This window comes from Bombyx mandarina, chromosome 13, assembly GCF_030267445.1.
Source record: "Bombyx mandarina strain Sakado chromosome 13, ASM3026744v2".
Classification (NCBI taxonomy): domain Eukaryota; kingdom Metazoa; phylum Arthropoda; class Insecta; order Lepidoptera; family Bombycidae; genus Bombyx; species Bombyx mandarina.
In genome coordinates this window covers 222,474-243,836 of record NC_143220.1, presented here as the reverse complement: position 1 = coordinate 243,836, position 21,363 = coordinate 222,474, and the positions used below count along the sequence as shown (strand labels likewise).

At 36.4% G+C, this 21,363-nt stretch overlaps 1 protein-coding gene across 4 annotated transcripts in view; it reads right to left on the bottom strand.

The window, feature by feature from the left end:
* The window catches only part of pns (DENN domain containing pinstripe), a 33,473-nt gene extending 13,576 nt beyond the window's left edge, over positions 1-19,897 (bottom strand). The window contains exons 1-20 of one of the 4 annotated variants that reach the window (XM_089732650.1): positions 19,549-19,897; positions 19,355-19,464; positions 18,096-18,266; positions 17,707-17,942; positions 16,970-17,114; positions 15,788-15,932; positions 14,707-14,841; positions 12,896-13,080; positions 12,697-12,802; positions 10,278-10,427; positions 9,492-9,673; positions 9,007-9,218; positions 8,230-8,424; positions 5,122-5,278; positions 3,194-3,461; positions 2,464-2,499; positions 1,766-1,961; positions 863-1,113; positions 559-701; positions 28-146 (exon numbers count right to left, since the gene is read on the bottom strand). In XM_089732650.1, coding sequence (XP_089588776.1) covers positions 28-146; positions 559-701; positions 863-1,113; positions 1,766-1,961; positions 2,464-2,499; positions 3,194-3,461; positions 5,122-5,278; positions 8,230-8,424; positions 9,007-9,218; positions 9,492-9,673; positions 10,278-10,427; positions 12,697-12,802; positions 12,896-13,080; positions 14,707-14,841; positions 15,788-15,932; positions 16,970-17,114; positions 17,707-17,942; positions 18,096-18,266; positions 19,355-19,464; positions 19,549-19,648 — 3,242 coding nt within the window. In that variant the 5' untranslated portion in view covers positions 19,649-19,897. The remainder of the gene's footprint in view (positions 1-27; positions 147-558; positions 702-862; positions 1,114-1,765; positions 1,962-2,463; positions 2,500-3,193; positions 3,462-5,121; positions 5,279-8,229; positions 8,425-9,006; positions 9,219-9,491; positions 9,674-10,277; positions 10,428-12,696; positions 12,803-12,895; positions 13,081-14,706; positions 14,842-15,787; positions 15,933-16,969; positions 17,115-17,706; positions 17,943-18,095; positions 18,267-19,354; positions 19,465-19,548) is intronic. The other 3 variants (XM_089732651.1, XM_028183386.2, XM_028183387.2) reach the window with 3 other exon arrangements.
* Positions 19,898-21,363: the final 1,466 nt, after the last annotated feature.

Here is a 21,363-nt window from a genome sequence, read left to right as displayed (position 1 = left end):
AAGACAACTCAATTTATATTTACTCACGTGTAAGTATGTCCTGTCACTTCATTTCTGACATAAACTTGGTCGAGTAACCACCGCGGCGACAAACCAGAATTATCGTGACCGATTCTCAAGGTCGATAATGTTCCAAGATTCTTGTGCTAAAAAAAAACAAGAAAGGACCATTGTATTCTTACATCTGTTATGATCTATTCTGCTCTTTTATATGGGATACGATTGATTGACGCTACCAAATTGAGCCTGTTTTAGATAAGTACATAAACGGTCATTTCTTTTTCCTTTTTTTCCCCAACCTATGCTGGTAGCTTTAGAGGGCTATTATGCAATCGCGTAAGTGAGCTCACGGGGCCCTAACCTGTGGACGATGCTAACACTAGCCCTAGCAAGAGCAGTGCTTCGAAGAATCTACCACCGGATCGGAAACGCGACCCACTGAGATCCGACGAGAAATTCAGCGGGCAACGCGGATAAGTGTAGTGGCTGGCCAGTGAGGTTTAACATGAAAAACGAACTAAAATAGAATACATTAATAAGAATATTTGATATGCTTACATGGAAAACGAATTCGTTTGTGTTACGAGGTATGGGAATTTTCGGAGTCGACTCTCCGTTCATACCAGAGATTGAGATCCAACAGTTCGCCGTCGTTTGACTAGCTTTGCGAGAAGGCATTATTAATACGCGATACGGAAGTTCTGAAATAAGATATTTAAACATATAATATAAATACGATACAATATAATTATCATTATCGAAATTAAATAAGGATTCAAATGTTTAAGTCGAACATATATTAACAACATATTATTTATATTATAACCTTTAAATTATTAGAAACAAATTAAAAAAATCTCACTTGTTGTAGGATACGTGTTCGTGAAGCAATAGTAGTCAACGGCATTCAAAGTCAGTAAGTGATATAAGAATTGTTCCCTCTCCTCTTCGCAGCGCAGAAAAGCGGTTCTTTTGTATTGAGAGCGCAATAGTGTGGTATCGGCTAATAATTCACGGAGATGTTTCGAGAGGAGCTTCTTCTCAAGCGACAAACGAACCCAGGCACGAGCGTAGCCTATTTCGGTTTTTATATCAGTCATGGCTTGAACATTCCTGAAATAGTATTCAGTGTGCTTAGTGCGAGTTTTTTAACGTTCTCGATAGCGTAAAAGTTAGCTCATATTTGTATGGAATGGGATCGTTTGCCTACGTTTGCCGCTAGGGGCGCTGTTCCAACTGCGTACAAAACTGGGTTAACTTTTACGCTATCGAGAACGTTACAAAACTCGCACTAAGCACACTTATATTTAGCAAACTAAACTTTATTAATCGGCTTTTTAATGCTTAAATAGATGGACGAGCTCGCGGCCCACATGATGTTGAATTATCACGGGAGCCCATAGACATCAACAACGTAGTACGTAGCCTATCCACATTGAGATATGAGTTCTTAGTTTTACAGTACCGCCACACTCTTCAAACCGAAACGCATTACTGCTTCACACAATTATACATGTTACATTTTTGTGGGTTTCCTTTTGTATTACACGATGTTATTGCTTCACCGTGGAAGTCATTCGTGAACATTTATTAAGTACGTATTTCATTAGAAAAATTGGTGTCTGCCTGTGGGATTCGAACACCGGCACAGTCGCATCGCTATGAATACACCGAACGCCTTAACCTTTAGGCCGCGACGAATTAAAACTGGGAATGGCCTTAAGATGGGAAAAGTAAATATTAATGTCTGTTTTTCGTTGCTGACCTCATATCAAAGGTCAAGCTCTCGGGCAAGGGCCGCAAAGGATTAACGGGCTGAGTCGATTTGCGTTCTAAGGTTCCTGAATTACTCAGACGGTCCCGAGAGCTGTCGCGGGATCCGCCGCGGGAGCTGTCCCGTGATCGCGGACTGATACTGGCTGCTTGTTGAGCTTCAACTTCCGCTCCAACCGATGATAAGTCTGAACAAAAAAAAAACGGACTCCCTTATCATTGTCGTATCATAAAAAGTACCCTTAAGATAGATCTGCTCATACGGCAGCAAAAATAATACAAAAGTATGTCGGTGATTTTGTTCTTCGTAATTTTGGTTTTAAAAATGATTAGCCGTACTCGCCCGCTTCGCTTCGGGCATTTAAAATTAACAATAAGTTTTATTTATTGTCATTTTTATTAGGGACACACTCATATAAATATTAGCCTATCCATTAAGTACATGTATTTTCTACATGGATACCAAGTTTCAAGTCAATCGGATGCATGGTTCAGTAGTTATAACGGAACATCCGTAAAAGATAGTAGATTGTAGATTTATGTTTGTATAATAATATATAACATCTGAATAAAATATTCACATATCAACGTTACTGCATACTCCAAAACTTTTATTGTCAATACAAAATTAAATACATCATTGCTCTCATAGTATCTATCCCTTTTGCTATCGAAAAATATAATACTTACAGTCAAGACGTTTCCGTAGTACACACCAAGCTAATGCTGCATGTTCCAAAAGACACAAATCCTAGGTAAGTACGATATAAGACAAGTACTAAACCAAACTATGATTCTTTTTTATTTTAAATATAATAAATAATAAAATAATTGAAATAAAACCATTGTTAATAAAATACAATAATAGCTATAATACGCTCGGTCACGAATAAAAATAACATAATTACCTAAAGTATGTCTTGAAATAATTTTATATTGTAAGCTCACATGCTTTACTGCTTCACGGCAGAAACAGGCAGGGTGGTGGTACCTAGTCGTGCGGACTAACAAGAAGCCCTATCACCAGTAATAAAATGATGTACATAAGTGTGGTGATAAATTTCTGTATGCTGTGATTCTTATCTCTCTCTCTGATTTTTATCTATATATATAAAAATGAATTGCTGTTCGTTAGTCTCGCTAAAACTCAAGAACGGCTGGACCGATTTGGCTAATTTTGCTCTTGAATTATTTGTGGAAGTCCAGAGAACGTTTAAAAGGTAGATATGAAAGTGCTCGGAATTAAATAAAAATAACAATTTTGTTTTCCCTTTGATGTGTCCCCCGTCGGACGGATTCCTTTTGTTTGTTTTAAATTTATTTTATACAAAAGTTTAGGTCTTTTATTTATCGATTGAGGCACTACGAATTCTGCCGGGTCAGCTAGTTAAGGATAAAATTATTTGAAAAATTGGCTTACCTGGTGTTAGATAATTGGGATCGATAGGTTTAGTTGAATTGCTGCATTGTTCCAGCTCTTGGTAGTTAATGAGATGCATCCAGAGCGCTGACTTTCCCATTTTGTGTTGTAGGCCGTGTGACCACAGTCGTTCTAATAAATCACACAGAGACGCAATCATAGTGCTTTCCTCGACACCAGTAATTGACACTTCGCTCCCGAAGCCTAAGTTAGACTCTTCTGTACCCATCTTCTCCAATAGCATTCGTTTTGTTTTGCTCTTACATTCCTGTCAAAATTCAGATCGTAAGATAGCCAGGTTTTTGGGCAACTAATAAATAAATACTATTGATGTATTACATTTTTTAGAAGGGCCTTAATTTTATTCAGGAAAATGAATTACTGTAAAACTTATTACCAAATTAAAATAGTTTATGCGTGTAATTTGAATTTCACCATTAATGGTGATGAAAAAAAAAAGTATTTTAAAATATCGGTTGGGCGTATTTTGCATTTCCTTAGCTTCAAAGCAGTCATACATATCGAATTCAACAGGCGTTACATAATATAATTTTTAGAATTCGACCTCAGTAAGACGTGTAACTAACTGTTCTGGTAATCATTTGCTGTCAGGCGAACCATGAACTCGACTGCCTCCAAAGCGTAAAATATTAATTGTATGCTCAATGTGAGTAGTGTTTATGAGAATTAGGATAATTTAATACAAATTGTCATATTCCATCTCGAACTTTCACTCGGCCAGAACGCATAGTATTTTGATAAAATTCAAGGCTTGGAGAGCCTGCACATATAGACACCGCCTTCTAGCTAAAGTGACGCAAAGCAACCCTGCCTTCCAATTTCATGTAAATGTTTGAATCGGATTCTGAGCGAATGTTGTTACGCAATCCACGGGACCCAGTATCCAATTAATAGAAGGGATACCATAAGGTTTTTTAACCATTACTGTCCGAGCTGAATTTCTCTTCACGTTACAACAGAAAGCAATTTTATTTATTGCACTTTTAGGCATACGATTATACGGCCCACCTGATGGCGAGTGTTTACCGTCGCCCATGGACTTCAGCAATGCCAGGGGCAGAGACAGAACGCTGAAAATAACCCAGTACCTGTTGCTTCAGAACTCAATTTGACTTCAGTACTATTAAGAGTTTATAATAAAATCGGTAAGCTGATTCTTTTTAGACATTTTTGATCGGTTAAAGGGTTGAACGAGCTTGTTAGTGGAGGTGTGGTGTACTCCACGTATTGTTATCTGTGGCGCCACTTTGAGAAGGCGGCACGACATGAAAACTCTCTTGTCGTGGCCGCCGGTAATTACATACCCGATCCTGTGGATCGAATGGTAAACAGTCGACGTCGCCCTAAACACATCATTACAGATCCTCTAGATCCATTAACGGTGCTTTTAGGTGGGTGCTTCAGGGTAAGTACCGATCACCGTCCACGCCGAACCCGTCGCTTGCGCCGAAGGGCTCGACGAGTAAATTAACCCATAGATACAGCCCACTGAGTTTCTCGCTGGATCTTCTCAGTGGGTCGCGTTTGCGATCCGGTGGTAGATTCTGCGAAGCACTGCTCTTGCTAGGGCTAGTGTTAGCAACATTCCCGATTTGAGCCCTGTTAGCTTACCTACTAGCTCGGTGAATTTAGAATAACCCCCTGAGGTTACTAGAATAGGTAGGAAAAAAAAGTTATCTGTGTATAAACATCACAACGTGAATGCCGTCACCCGCTTTCAGACACGAAGTCAGTCTTAATTATATTTTATTGTATAAAGGCTGTACGTTTTTTAGCTTAAACCGGAACGCGTTACTGTTTCGCGGTTGAGATGGTGTTATCAGCGCTGTAAGCTCAGTACCTAATAAATTGCCTGCCCAATTCAACTGAAGTTTGCGTATATGTAACACCCTTCCTATAGTTCATACCTTAAGGAGTTTCTCCACAAATGTCCTGTTATTCTGTGCAATGGCTGCAGGCGTGACTTCAGTAGACAACCGTCTGCTGAAGTCTCCGAGCAACAACTCTGGCGGACAGTCTTTCACTTGCCATTTCGCATTTTTTATTCGCTTTAGACTGTTCGTTCTGGAAGATCAATATTTCATTTGGCGTTTGTTTTTATTCCACTAATTTTACAATGAAAGCACATAAAGCAAGCGTTCAAAGCAATTGTAGTGCAATAAATCTTAAAGCACAAGATTTGAGCAATCGGAAAATTATAGACAGTAAAAATATAGAAATGGAAGGCTAAAAGCTAGTTTGATAAAATTAAAATACGTAATAAATACCTTTCTTGTTACTTATTTTTAGTGAATTATCAGTTCGTACGATGACTTCTTATCATTTCCGATTGCACGAAACTTGCTTATATTTCCACGGAAAAACTTATATAGGTGGACATTCAAAAAACACATTTAAAATATTATTTTTTATTTCAATTTAAGTAAATAAAAAAAATCTAACATATGTAAATAATATAATTATTTAAATTACAACAGATTAACTTATATTAAAGGTACTTTGTTACCTACTTTTGGAACGACGAGTATAACTTGCCGTGTTAAATTTAATTCAAGCAGATACTAAATTAAAAACAGCTGCACTATGCACAGGATAGTTTCATAGTTATACATGCAATTTCGATAAACATGCACTTTTAGTACATTCGTTACGTGGCAAACAAAACTATATTTATTCAACTAACTACGAGTAGGTATAACATTTATGAAGCAAGTTTTTCGAATGTTTAATAATTATGCCGAATGTTCTATTGTTTTTATTATTGAAATTTAGGGATGTGTTATGTGCAAAGCTGTTCAGTATACCTATTCTAACGAAATGTCTCTTTATTAGAAAGACAAATATTTAAATATTTAATAAGCACATCCCTAGATTTTTTCAAGTGAGTCAATGAGTAAATACTGATGTAATAAATAACAACAAATAAATAGACTGTAAAAAGTTCTCAATGACAAATCGATTTTCGATTAAATGTAAATTTAACACAAACGTTACAAAATATGTTCCTTTTTTATATAAAAGGAATTTCATAAAAGCGTTTTAAGTTTTTTTTAATGGCATCACAATGGAATACATGAATTCCGAACAAAAGTTTTGTAATCTCGTACAATTTTATCGTCATTTCAAATCGGTGTATTTTGATTTTCTTCATGAATAATAAAACAGGCACAACAGCATGCACTCACTATAATAATAATAAACCATAATAATTACTATTTTTAAAAAAACATTTATAATGAGCATGCATTGTCAGCTTAAAGCCTCAAATCTTTTCATAAATTGTAAATTCGTAGGAGATCTTACATTTAGTCACATTCCATAAATTAAGCATGTAATCCGTATGAATGTCATGTGTTGAACACCAATTATTTTAATACTGTGTTTTATTAGATCAGACATTGATAGTAAAATTGTGCTAATTTTTAATTTTTTACTTACTAGAGTATGAGATTCTTAAAAAGTATCATTTACCGAATTAACCTAAGTTAATGGAAGAAATTTGTTTAACCTCTAACTAAATATACAGTTGTACTGTTCTATCAATCTATACAATATTTGAAGGAAACATGCGGGATCACGTTTTCAATTTAGGTATAACTTTTGTATGAAAACTTTTATTAATTAAATCACATCGCACATGCAAGCTTCTATCCAACTGACATCAAACATCGACTTTTCAAAAGTGAAAATATAGATTAGTTGATTTTAAATTTTAATAAGTCTTATATACCTTGAGATAATTAAAATACGATAGAAAGTATGAAACATTGGATATTATTCATGTTAGCAACTAAACTTATATTTTCGCCTTCATTTATGCCTAATAAGCCTTTGAAAGCACCTCTCGCAGTTCATTTTCGAGGGTGTTTATTGAGACAAGTACAGTAAAACATAAAAGTGCTATAAATAAGTTCGTTTCATTCATAGTGAGCTCGCTTAAATTTTGTATTCATACCTTTACCTAACGATAGAATATATTAATGAGATATACACTAATAAATTCATAGAATAATGAAAGAGCCGTTGAAATTTCAACGTTGAATTCAACTGTTAAGCTTTATGAAGGGACGTAAAGAATAAGTGAATGTAAGGGTTTAAAGACGCAGAAGTAAATCAAGAGCGTCGTACAACTAAGCGAACATAAAATTAAGGTTCAGCATAAACTTAAATGTCGAATTATTATAACTGCACAATACAGGACAAATTGTAGAAAATTACGTCACCAGAAAAATGGACGCTACAAAGAAATATCGCAATCGGTCACTGGGAGGGAATTCTCTTCAGAGTTAGATATGAAAGTAGCTTGAGTCGACACGGAAAAAGGTCTTTAGCACTACCACATACCACTTCTGCATGTGGACATACTATCCACATTAATACAGAAAAATCCAGAAACACTATTCTTCTCTATAATAAGACTCAGCAGTGACGCAAGCACACCTGAATACTTTTAAACGGTAGACAAAATTTCGGTGTGAGATGATGTCTGAAAATACCTAGTTGCAGTATACCTTAGAGTAGGGATAAAATAAATAAAAAGTTAAATTTAAACATATTTGGTATCCATGAATGATTTATTTAGATAAAGAATAATGATGAATATTATGTGTGTCCAACATTTCTTTATAAGTGTCATTACTACCCGTGTAACGGATTGATTCTATTTTCGGTATTAAAACTGTCCATTAATACATACAGATCACTTGAAAAAAGACGCGTAGCTCTATTACTAATGAACGTATTATTAATAATGATGAATTACGTATGAGTACATCACCGAAAGAGCGCGGAGAAATATATTCATTGTCAAAATATCTATGATAGAAATATGAGGTTTAATGTAAATTGTATTGCATACAGGTCGTGATGGACTGCGTGGAACTACAGGGTTATGGTTTTACTGCAGAAGTGGGCTAAAGACCTAATACCGTGCGGCGATTCGAGTGGCGGGACGCGAGCCTCGTAGCGCAGGTGTGCTAACACCTTAATGAAGCAGTTAGTCTGCGGAGAGGCACCTGAGGTCAGGCGCGGCGAGTGCGTGCGCGTCGAGCCGGGCGGGGAAGGCGCGGTAGTAGGCGGCGCGGTGCGGCAGGCGCTCGGCCGGCGCGTCCACCTCCAGCTCCGCCCCGCCCCCCGCCGCCGCGGCCCCCGTCCCCCCCGCCCACACGCAGTACCCGCGCGTCGCCAGCCCGCCCTCGCCCAGCCTGCCCCTGCACCAAACAACGCCAAACCTCAACCTCCATCCGCGCCGAGGCCAAGGTCACTGTACCCGACGCCCGACTGCACTAGACCAAACTCAACACTAATGATATTCATAATTCAAAAAGTAAGAGGTCTTTTGTTGACCAAATAATCAGATCTGATACATTTTTTTATTACTTATTTTACCCTCCCCTGGTCTTCCATGCCCTTGTAACGTTTGCTTAATATTGTATTCCTAAAATGTCCTAATTGATAATACCCACGCATCCAAAATCTTTTTGTTTTAAGCCACGAGAAAGTCTCTTTAAGAAATCGTTGAATCTCCCTATACGTGTTTAATTTAATGAATTGCATTGCAAATATGTTGGTGCGTTTCTGTTTTGTGAACGACTACATATCGGGTCGGTTAGCTCTTAAACGTGCGGGTTAGTCTCGACACGGGTTACTGCCGCAATAGCTGTTATTGAATTAATTTACCTCCAACATATTTGACATCACACAGATACAAACCTGTATTTGGCTACGTGATTTTATTCTATCGTAACTTGTATGCATGCGGAGTGTGGACATTCAAACATGAATATACGTACCTGACGATTCTAGTCCGATATTCGAAGACTTGCAAATTAACGTCATATTCCCCCCAATTAGCCATGATCTTGTTGTCGATGAGCGTGGCGAACATTTGGGTTTCGAGGAACCGTGACAGGAATGGTCGGTGACGCTGAGGCTGGTCGGAGAGGAAGGACGCCTTGTCAAAGTTCACCATCGATTCGCGTGAGCTCAGCCATGACTCGCGGTCCTAAAAGATGAAATTGTATGTTTTAACGATCTTGTAATTATAATCCGTTAATAGCGGACGAGTTTCCGTTTTCTATATCATACTACATGTCGAAATTACTGGGCGTATTGCGAGCACGCTTAAGTCTATGATCTTGCCTAATTTTGCAGCGAAGCAGTCGCGTGTGTTCCACTTTAAAGGGTAAATTTAAAGGTTAAATATCTCTAAATTCTGTTTCTAAATCATGGTTTTTTGTTGTTATTACATTATTTCGCAGTAATAATTCAAACTCACCTGATCGGGCATGATAACGAAATTTTCATACATCAAAAATATATGAACAAATCTATTGAGAAACGTTTCTCTAACAGCACTGTTAAAACGCATATCTTCATTATATTGCTCTTCATCGTTGAGAATTTTCTTTTTAGTAGTTGGCATCACTGTTTCGGCATCCACGTCGTCAATGTTGACACCTTAAAAAATAATTTTAAAATTCAGAACTGATTTTGTTTTTGTAAATAAACCTTTCGATTTAGTTTCGTGCCACCAAATTTTAGTCGGGATCAACCAAAGGCAGTACTGAAGTGACAGTTGTAGACGGATTATTATTAATAAAAATAAATTGGACTTTTTGGCGGGAACGCGAGGAGCGAAGTTGTGTGAATTGTTTTATGTTATCTATTTAGGTTTTCTTCAGGTTTAAATGTGTAATAACGGTGGTTTATTAACTGTTTAGTATCTGTGAAAGTGCACAAATGTGTGAAAATGAAACAAAGCCGCTGAACTGGACGTAGCTTCCCGGGATTCTGCAAAAGTCCACTGAAAAAGTCTCAGTAAATAACCACCATTTTACTGAAATATATTTCATCCAATTTCATTACATTTCATATTATCATTTTTCATTTAAAAAATTCTAAAAGATTAGGCTGTATGATAGTGATATGATAGTGTATGGTAAGTAAAGGCTGTATGGTATGACACCTTTGCTTTTCCAGTTGGAAAAATAGAACTACCTACTACTAGGTACTACTAAAACTAAATTGAAGTTACGTCTATGATTCGAGTTGTTATTCTAACCTGTACGCTTGACGATATCGGCGATGCGCTGCAAGGCGTCGGGCCGCAAGGGAGCGCGGCGGGTGGGCGAGGCGGGAGGGGAGGCGTTCAACGGCCTACTTTCTTCCCACTCTAGCACATCATGAAAGGAGTGCTTCCTGCGCAGGCCGCCTAAACAACATTTTATTCTAATTCATATCTCAGCCCCCAAAAAATACCACAACTTACCAAATACATTAGATGAAGAAACTTTCAGTAGGGTAGTCGATAGGTGACCAATTAATTTTGTAGTTGCAAGGCATTTCAATTAAAGCCACGCAACGTTTTTATGATAAGTTATATGATATAATTATATAATTAGTAAGTTAATTTATTCACGGTAATAATACGCGTCTATTTTTATCATTATGTATTTAATTAATCTGTTTACGATGTAACTAGTACATTGAAAATAAACTGTTTTTTTGGCTTGTTGCTCTTTGGAACTGAGGTACTGATATATTATTTATTATACACATATATACGTACTACAATTGACATATTTATTTAAGTAGTATTCGTAGATTTTAATTAAATTTCGAATTAGTATGCGACACATAATTCTCGCGATTATTTCTCTTTCTTATATTTTAAACAATAATCTAAGAATTCTGATATTGTTTCATGTCAGGCTCAGCAGTAATACCAATGCATCGTACGTGGTTAATCTTGTGATCATAATATGTCACATTCGAGTATTCCTGTATGATCCTTGGTCAGCTTGTCGTTGATTTATCAATTTCCATTTTGACATGGTGACGGTAAAATATGTACTGTCTGAATATAGTCTGAATTTTACATGTCGACGGTTGAAATCGGAATGTCGTAACTCGCATTTTGGGCTAAATAACTTTTTATCATAATATATATATAAATTACGTGTCATGTTTGTCCGCGATGGACACCTAAACTACTGAATCGATTTTAAGTTTCTTTTTTTTAAATATGTGTTTTGTTCCAACTTTTCTTTTTAATTTTTATTGCTTTGATGGGTGGACGAGCTCACAGCCCACCTGGTGTTAAGTGGTTACTGGAGCCCATAGACATCTATAACGTAGTACAGTAGTAACAGATTCACAAGTGGTCCTACCACCAGTGATTACGCAAATTATAATTTTGCGGGTTTGATTTTTATTCTTCTTCTTCTTCTTTGACGTTTCCTCATTACTGAGGGTAGTGACCACCTTGGTCCAGTTTTTGCACCAGCTTCCTCCAATGCTGCCTGCATTCGGCCTGCTTAATGGCGCCCGGGACGCTGGTGTTTGTGGCCTCCTTGATAATGTTTTTTATTACACGATGTTATTCCTTCACCGTGGAAGTCAATCGTGAACATTTGTTGAGTAGATATTTCATTAGAAAAATTGGTACCCGCCTGCGGGATTCGAACACCATTGCATCGCTTCAACACGAATGCATCTTATCCTTTCGTCCGATCCTCCGGTCGTCTTATCCTTTAGGCCACGATGACTACTTAGGCCATAGGATGGTTTTTATTTCGATTAATGGTCGCAATATTTATTATTGACAATAAAATGATTTCATAAGTTGATTATTGTTATTAATTGTAAGTTTCATAAGTTTTTTTTATTTTTTTTTATTGCCTTTATAGGCAGACGAGCATACGGCCCACCTGATGGTAAGTGGTCACCGTCGCTCATGGACGTCAGCAATGCCAGGGGCAGAGTCAAGCCGCTGCCTACCATAAAGTACTCTCCGCAAGCCTCGTTTGAAGAAGGACATGTCATAGCGCTCGGAAAACACCGTGGAGGGGAGTTCATTCCAAAGCCGGATGGTACGTGGCAAAAAAGATCTTTGGAAACGCACTGTCGATGAACGCAGCGGTTCCAGATAATATGGATGAACCTTGCTCCGATGGCGGGAGGTGCGATGATAAAAAGGAGATGAGGGGATCATCTCGAATAATTCCTCAGAGCATTCCCCATGGACCATGCGGTACAAAACAAGTCTTAAAACAGATGGCGCCTTTAACCAGTTTTTATAGGCAATTGTGATACTGTCCGACATTAATATCTCATTGATGGCACTGTGTTAAAAATACCAACGTTTCAGATAAGCTACAATTTAATGGCATAAACACACCGTGTTACTAAGGCTAAAGTATAAGTGAAATTTATTTCGTAGTAAACACAATACAGTGAAATCCAATTGTTCTTACTTTGTTCATTTTTGGTATGCTATGCTATCCGGCCGTCTTATTTAGAAACAAAAACCTTAGCAACGTGTGGCCGGGTCTGCTAGTTTTATATACATTTATGGCTCTGGTGTAAAGTTGGCTTTTTCAAGTTACGACAATTACGCTTTGTTCCGTCGATGTGATCGTAGAAATGGTAAACTTTTAACAATATAAAACAAAATAAAACACGAACTGAAGATTTCTTACCCGATGGTAAAGTGCAACTGCTGCTCATGTTGTCATTCATGTGCCTATACGATGTTCCGTTTAGGGGCGCACTTAATTTGGTTGGTTCCGTCTCGGGTCTCTGAATCTAAAAACGTTTTATACCAAATAAAATGTTGCTTAAAATGTTGAATTTTTTGGTATGTAGAACAAATCATTATATTTTTATAGTAAGTCTAACCTGATATTTATCCATTAAATGATTGAGTTCCTCAATGAAGGATGTTCTGTGTGGGAATATCGGCAATTCTTCTGGTAGTTGTATGTCGGGTTTGTCGATGTCTACCAGACACAGTGCTGCTTCAGAACAAAGGGCAATGCTTCTGGGTCCGTTGGCGCAAACAGCCGCGCTGTCTGTATGTAAACCTATGTACGAATACAGAGTACTTAATATAAGTAGTAACTAACATAAAAATCTAAGTATTACATAGCACAATAAACTGTAAAACTACTGTTTATACTGTAGAATACATCTGGTATGTGCAGTAAGTAGTTGTACGGTTATTTTCTTGCTTTTTTTAGGTCCATCAATATCTCCAGTTTGATCTCAGCTTTAGGGTCTGAAGAGATATGATATTGAATTAAGTATTACCTTATTACAACTTTTTATTATTATACCTATTTTATATAGACTATTCAGTACATAAATGTAAATAAAACAAAATAAACGGTAAATGTATTACACTTTTTACCAAACAAATTAAAAAAAGAAAAACGGCATCTCAACATCATGTTTAGAATGGATTTAATTCTTACTGGAGAACTGTTTAAATACAATAAATGTGCCAACTAGAACTAGTGTTTGTGCACTTCTGGTCAAGCCCCAAATTATAATTACAATTTTAGAATGGGCCCTTTATACAATTTTAGTTTTTTCAATAATACAAAAAAAAACGCATTTACAATGTGGACAGCCACGATTACATGAAACAACTCTTACCTACTACATTAGTTAATTGCATGCGCATAATTATATTTTACTAGCGACCCGCTCCGGCTCCGCTCGGGTCTTTAACAAAAATTTAAACGATATTTGACGTTGTTTTATTTTTTAAACAAAAGAACACTTATTGCGGCATAACTATAATAGTAAGACATATGCTGTCGCGACACTTTTTGTAAATAATATTGTGTTCTACAAAGTCGTAGTACCTTATTTTATTCTATCATCAATAGTTTTCGCAATGCATGCGATGTAAAGAATATTTTAGGTAATTTTTTTACACCTAGGATTACATTATTGGAGTTTTAGTAAGGATCCCTATTATTTTTTTTCAAAAAAGATTATAGTCTATGTCACTCGGGAATAGTGTAGCTTCCAAACAGTGAAATAATTTTTCAAATCTGTTCAGTAGTTTCGGAGCCTATTCAATACAAATACAAACAAACTAATCTTGCCTTTTTATGATATTAGTATAGATAACGCGCACATCCCTAATTGTTCTTCTCGTGGGTCTTGGAGGGGCATGCAAGCGAGCGGAGCGGCAGAGACGCCGCCGGCCGACCATGAAGCTTCGAGAAAGAAGTCGTCAGTCTTTCAGTCGACATAGCACCATCGAACTATACCTTACGTCGACATCATTAAAAACTATACACCTTAAGCTGGGATACTTTTAATTCATTATAATTTTACACTAGCGACCCGTCCTCGCTTCGCTTCGGAAACATTAAATTTTATTATTGATAGCAGAGTCCCGCGATGTTACCCGCAGTTATTGTCGTACCGCGGGTGAAGCCGCGGAGCGAAGCTAGTCTAAAAAAAGTAGACTAAGTTACTCCTTATATCATCAGCTACCTATCAGTGAAAGTCCCGTCAAAATCGGTCCAGCCGTTCCAGAGATTAGCCGGAACAAACAGACAGACAGACAAAAATTGTAAAAAATGATATTTTGGTGTATGTACCGTATGTATATTCATTTGCATGTAGTAAAAAGAGGCTATTTCAATATTACAAACAGACACTCCAATTTTATTTATATGTATAGATTTTACCCATGACAAATGGTACGGGCGCGTCGAGGAAGTGATATAAAGGAGCCGGCAGTATCGGTACGTAGACGTGCGCCCAAGTGAAGGGAAGCAATAGCGATACCATACATTCAGAAACCAGCATTAGCTTGTTGTAATCTGAAAACGAGAAATTGTTCGAATAAAACTTTTAATATTCACATAGTGAGTCAGTATTTAAATGGTCAAAGGTGTGATCATAAACATCCGCAGCGAATCACGCACAGTCAACAGCGAAACTCATTTCAAGTTTTTTTTTTTATGATTGAAAGATTACTGGTGGCCCAGAGGCCTTTGCAGTTTCACCAGGGCAGATGGGCGAGCAAAGGCTCAGCCAGGAGGGGTGGGATTTGATAACAACTGCTCGAGCGCCTCCGAAGGAGACCTATCAACTTAAGAGCAATTGCTTCGCGAATGAATCTACTACCGGATCGGAATCACGACCCGCTGAGAAGATCCGGCGAGAAACTCAGCGGGCTGATGCATGGGTTAGGTTGCACAACGAGTAATGCAAAGATTATTGGATCTGATGGATCCGTAAGGACGTGTTTAAGGCGTCGACGGTGATCATTTCAAGTCTCGTTTGAAGAATGACATGTCGTACTGATTTTACTGGTGGTAGAACCTCTTGTGAGTCCGTACGGGTAGGTACCACCACCTTGCCTATTTCTGACGTGAGGAAGCAATTAATTTCGGTTTGAAGGGTGGGGCTGCTGTTGTAAGTATACTGAGACCTTAGAACTCATATCTCAAGGTGGGTGGCGGCATTTACTTTGTAGATGTGAACACTGGGAGGGCTGTGAGCTCGTCCACATGAAATAAAATAAATAAATCGTAGCCTTGCCGATAAACCGATCACTCCAGAGGCATACAGTAAATGACAACAGTTATGTCTGGAACCACTCTTTCCAGGTAGTACAAATGATGATTGGTAGATGGTCAAAATGGAATAACGGAACCATCTTAAGCATGAACGGAAATACACAAGATTTTAAAAAGTTGTTGCTGTTTTTATGAGTATGTAAGGGTATATTTATTTATTAAAATGTAAAGAATAATTGCTTACCAGTTGATCTAAGTAATACTTGATGTTCAAGTAGAACACACGTGAACAATTGTACTACTAGTTCAACGCCTAAATTAGAAAACATGACACGCAACGAATAGTCTAACAGTGGTAACTCTTCTGGAGGATTTGGCATTCTTATCACCTGGAAATATTATTAAAATTTTAAATAGACATAGATAGAAAAATTATTGCATTCAATTCCCAAATCATAAACATAGTTTATGATACATTCAAGACTGAAATTTTAACCTGGTCCCCACAGTACAACAGTGGCATTAAGGGTGTCCAGCAATACAACATTATTCATAGTATATGTATTCATAATATCGACGGGTGAAAGGCTATTTGATTTAAACGACATTTCGCTTAATACGCGACATTTAACGGCCGTCTGGTGTAGTGGTAAGTGACATGGTCACTACACAAGGGGGTCGCGGGTTCGAATCCCGCCAAGGGAAGATATTTGTATGATAAATATAAATGTCTTTTCCAGGTTTATGTATGTACATTAAATATTAAATATATGTACGTGTATAATAAAAATCTTACATTTATTTCCGTTATCTGGTACCTGTAACACAAGTGCTTTACGAACTTAGCACGGGACCAGTTATCGTGGCGTAATTGTTATTAAATATTTATTTATTTATTTGTTTTTAATCAAAGATCCTTTTTATTTGGTATTAATATCAATAATAATATCAATAATTCAATCTATATATATAAAAATTAATTGCTGTTCGTTAGTCTCGCTAAAACTCGAGAACGGCTGGACCGATTTGGCTAATTTTGGTCTTGAATCATTTGTGGAAGTCCAGAGAAGGTTTAAAAGGTAGATAAATATGAAAATGCTCGGAATATAAATAAAAATAGCAATTTTGTTGTTCCTTTGATGTGTCCCCCGTCGGACGGATTCCTTTTGTTTGTTTTAAGTTTGTTTTATACAAAAGTTTAGGTCTTTTATTTATCGATTGAGGCACTACGAAATCTGCCGGGTCAGCTAGTTTTTTTTATAAAAATTCAATAATTTTCAAAGAGCCTAAGAAGTTTTTTGTCATGATATTTTTTCCAAGTTTTAAACTTTAAATGACCCTCCTGTAAAATTGCAAAAATGTCGCTTAAACCATATAGCCTTTCACCCCTCGATATATTAAATAAATAAAGTCAACCAATGCTTACAACTGGAATGGCTTCAAGATGTGGTTGAGGAGGTGGCACATAAAGTCTTAAAGCTTGACCTGGCAAGGGCACTGGTACTTCGTAAAGTAAATTATAAACATAAGATTCTGGGCTAAGACCAGGTCCTGGTTGTCTTGGTAAGGATCTAAAAGATAACAGATTTATATACTTATTGTAGCCTATAGGATAAGATGGCCAGTGTATTTGTATTGACGAATGTGGAAATAGGTTCCAATTTTCTTTAAGTAGTACATAATATATATACATATGTATAAAAAAATCATTATACACACACACACACACACACACACACAAACAAACACACATACGCTCATGCATATATACTCTTTTATTAATTCTTAAGGTCTGTGGTCAAATTGAGAATAGACTAAAATAGTTTGTCTTTAATATTATTATATTTATCTTTAGTGTAGCCTTGGCAAAATCCATGACTATAGAAGTAAAGTCTTTGACTATAAAGCCATGACAATGTTTAAACTTATAATTTAAATTAATAATTATGGTCGAATTTCGATTACTGGGTGACCACTAGTATGTACAATTAATTATACACTATAATTTAAACACAAAAAAATTGTGATTTATAATATCCCTTCAGCTTAGATAGGTATGGGGTAACCATTGATGCTAACTGGGTTGTGGACGAGTCCAGTAGCAAAACATGTAACAAAAAATGAAATATAATACTTTATTCTAGGAAAACATTAAATCCTTACCTGAACAAGTTTTCTAAAAACATCTGGGCAATTCTTACAAAGGGGTATTGACAAATCAGTGCTATACTTTTAGCTACATAGAGTTTATCTTTGGCTATATCAAAGTATGTTAGAGCAGCACCAGTATGAGGCGTAAGTTTGAATGATCTGGGGAGGGATCGTGAGCTCTCCTTACCAGAGCTTTTTCTATGGCCTGGTGGAGTCTGGCCACTAGAGAGTTCTGTAATGTACATCGCCTGAAATAAAACAAGGAAATTTTATAAGCCTGAACAACTATTAAACTGAACAATCAGATATAATTAAAATTTAGGAGTAACAATATAGTAGATTTAATTAATAATGAAATTATTTCAATTATTGTCTAATGAAAAAGATGCAAATTTTTTTACCTGTAAAGTATGCATAGCACTACAGATGTTTTTATTTCTGACCTCTTCATAAAATATAAGGCTAAATCCATAATATCTAGATGCATTTTCTCTAGTTACTACAAAACTGTGAAATTGGGGCTCCAATGAATGCTTTTGGGTTCTAAATTGGAGGCCAGCTGGTAGACAGAGCTAAAATGACAGATATATTGAAGTTGTTGTGGTCTAAGAGGTTAGAATTCAGAGTACTTAGACCTAGCAAAGTAAAAGTAGGTACTAGTGCACAATTTTCACAGACAGATATCAAATTATGACAGAGCTAAAATGACAGATATATAGAAGTTGTTGTGGTCTAAGAGATTAGAATTCAGAGTACTTAGACCTAGCAAAGTAAAAGTAGGTACTAGTGCACAATTCTCACAGACAGATATCAAATTATCACAGAGCTAAAATGACAGATATATTGAAGTTGTTGTGGTCTAAGAGATTAGAATTCAGAGTACTTAAACCTAGCAAAGTAAAAGTAGGTACTAGTGCACAATTCTCACAGACGAATATAAAATCATCTAAGGAAAGACAGACTTGATGATTTTCATTGTAAAAAGTAGAGTAAAAATTAAACTGGCAAATTGATTAGCTTATGTAATTACTGGCGGTAAGATTAATGGTAATTTTGTACAGATATGTACACAAAGCATTCATGTATTTCCTTTTAAAGAGTGAAAGTCTGCAGCATCTTGGTTATGTCTGTGACATTGTTGATGCCTCTGAGCAATGTTGACTACTTGCAATCAAGTGGGTAGTATGCCTATAATTACAATAAAAATATTTAAAAAAGAAACAGCTGTTTTATAAAATACTTGAGACTTCAACCTCAAGTTTCAAAGACCGTGATAGCATTAAGCTGTGATGTCTATAGGCTCCAGTAAGTCTTTAACCAGGTATGTTGTGGTCTCGTTAACCCATTAAAAATTTAAAGAAAATTAAACTTATTCACACCACTACTATGAAATTTTTACTTTGTACAAGCAAAGTAATGTCTTGGGGCTTTTGAATATTTGGTACTGGTATGTGGACCCATACGGCTCTAAACTATATTGGTGATAGTCACTGCAGAGCTAATAACTTATTAGCTCTGCAGTGACTGTACTGATATCATTTAGTTGTTTATGTGGTTTGATAATAATAAATTCATTTATCTAAAATTGCTTTATTTTTTCGGCAGCTATTCCGTATTTTGTATATGTAGTCTTGAAATCATATGAATAAACATCACTTACCATACAGGTTGCATGTTCATCAAATTGATTACAAGGAACATTTTCAGGATAGTGAGCTAAAATTTTTCCTTTATAGGATCGGTCGAGAGGAGATACGTGTAAATTATCACCTATGTTGAGGATATAAATTGTTTATTCATTAAAATTTTGTAAAAACAGAAAAATTGTTAACCACGTTTGAAGCTGTTACTTACCACATAGTCTATCAGGTTCTAATCCAGAATCGAAATCAAGTCCACATATAGCAAAATAATCAGCAAAACGACAACTAACAGACAAATCAGGGACAGACATATTTCTATCGACCCGTTATTTACTACTATTTGAGACACTTTCTCTTCTATTCACAATAGAATATAGATTTTGTTTCAGCATTGTATTTGTGTTGTATTGTAAAAACTTAAATAAATTACAGCAAATTGCCCCATAAGGTATTCTTTGTGAGGCCCTTTTTTATTTACCAATGAATAAATTTAATAAAAATAAAACGTAAAAATATCACCAATAGTATTTTTGACTGTTTTTTTGTTTAATTTGTTCAATCGGACAGGCAAAGGGAATATGAAACGTAGCATTGTGCTGCTATTTAAGATAGTAGGTGAGATACCCAATTTAGTAAAATGTAAAGCAGGAGGAGCCCAAAACCGTAAATCAGTCACTATCTTAAACTTATTAAAATCCATCCTTATAATTTAACAGAAGACTTTCTATTACTTGTGAGAGTATAACTTTACCAAGAATTCCATTGCCCAGCTCTTCCCGTGGGTGTTGTTAATGGCGACTAGTGGATTTACTAGTATCCATCATACTGTTACAGCTAGTATACAACTAACACTTCCTGTATTACAACTAGTATACAACATACAACTAAACATTTCCTGGTCTTGAGGCACATTGGGAACTCACATTGGTTGTTTCACCACCATTCTGTCTAATTTTGTCGTTGTGTGTGTAAATTAACGTTCCGTTTGAAAGACAGAGGCACCGTGATTTTATAATACACCTCATGCCTTAAACGACATTCACATTGTGATTTCTTTAAGCTGTTGCGATCACTTCATGAAAGATGATCCGTGAGCTCATTTATCCATTTAAAGATTAAAATATTTATTTGATATAAATTTTTTCATTAACAGAATTAATTAAAAGAAAAGTATATATATTTTGGGAAGGCTTAACAACGGCGGGATGATCTTTCACCGAGCGGGTGACATTGCTCGGTAGACCGACGGTCCAAATGTTGTTATTCGGAAATATTGTATATCCGAAGACTTACCTTGCAAATGTCGTAGGCGACGTAGGTCGTACACACACAAATTTATCGGAACCATAGACCTATATAGTAGGGACACGACATATTGTTCTATACGTACAATTGCTTATATAAATAGCACCCATTTTGAAGGCACATACATAAACATATATCTAACTCGTTCTTACTCAGCACTTTAACTCGCAGGAAAACAATACAACAGTATTTCAGTGTGTACATAAAATGAAACATGAATATACGTAAATATCTCCGTCTCCGTCTAATGAGGCCGAAAATCCGCCATGTTGAGCGCACCAAATGTCATTGTCACGTCAGTTCGGCCGTCTGTTTTGGGCATCACTGAAGTAGGAAACCTATGGAAATGAAACGTCAACAAAAAATTCGTGCCACTGTGACGTCATCTGGCCACAAAACATGGCGGCTTTAGTGCTGCCCAGAAGATTTTAATGTTAGTAGGTTTTATCGATAAACGTTCTTGGCTTATTTTATTTTAAATATTGTTGAGTATGAATGTATTTGTAGAATTTATACTTTAATAGGAAGTAAGTGTTGTTACTAACGTTATACTGTTTGCTAATTACGATATTTTACTTGTCAAAAGTGAAGTCAGTCGCACAATAAATGTCGTTGCAACCACACACAGTTTTTCTTTACGGATAGTACGCAAACTAAATTGAACCCTAATTACATCATTCATATTGGTCAAATTCGAGCGGATTTTTTGAACATACAAGCT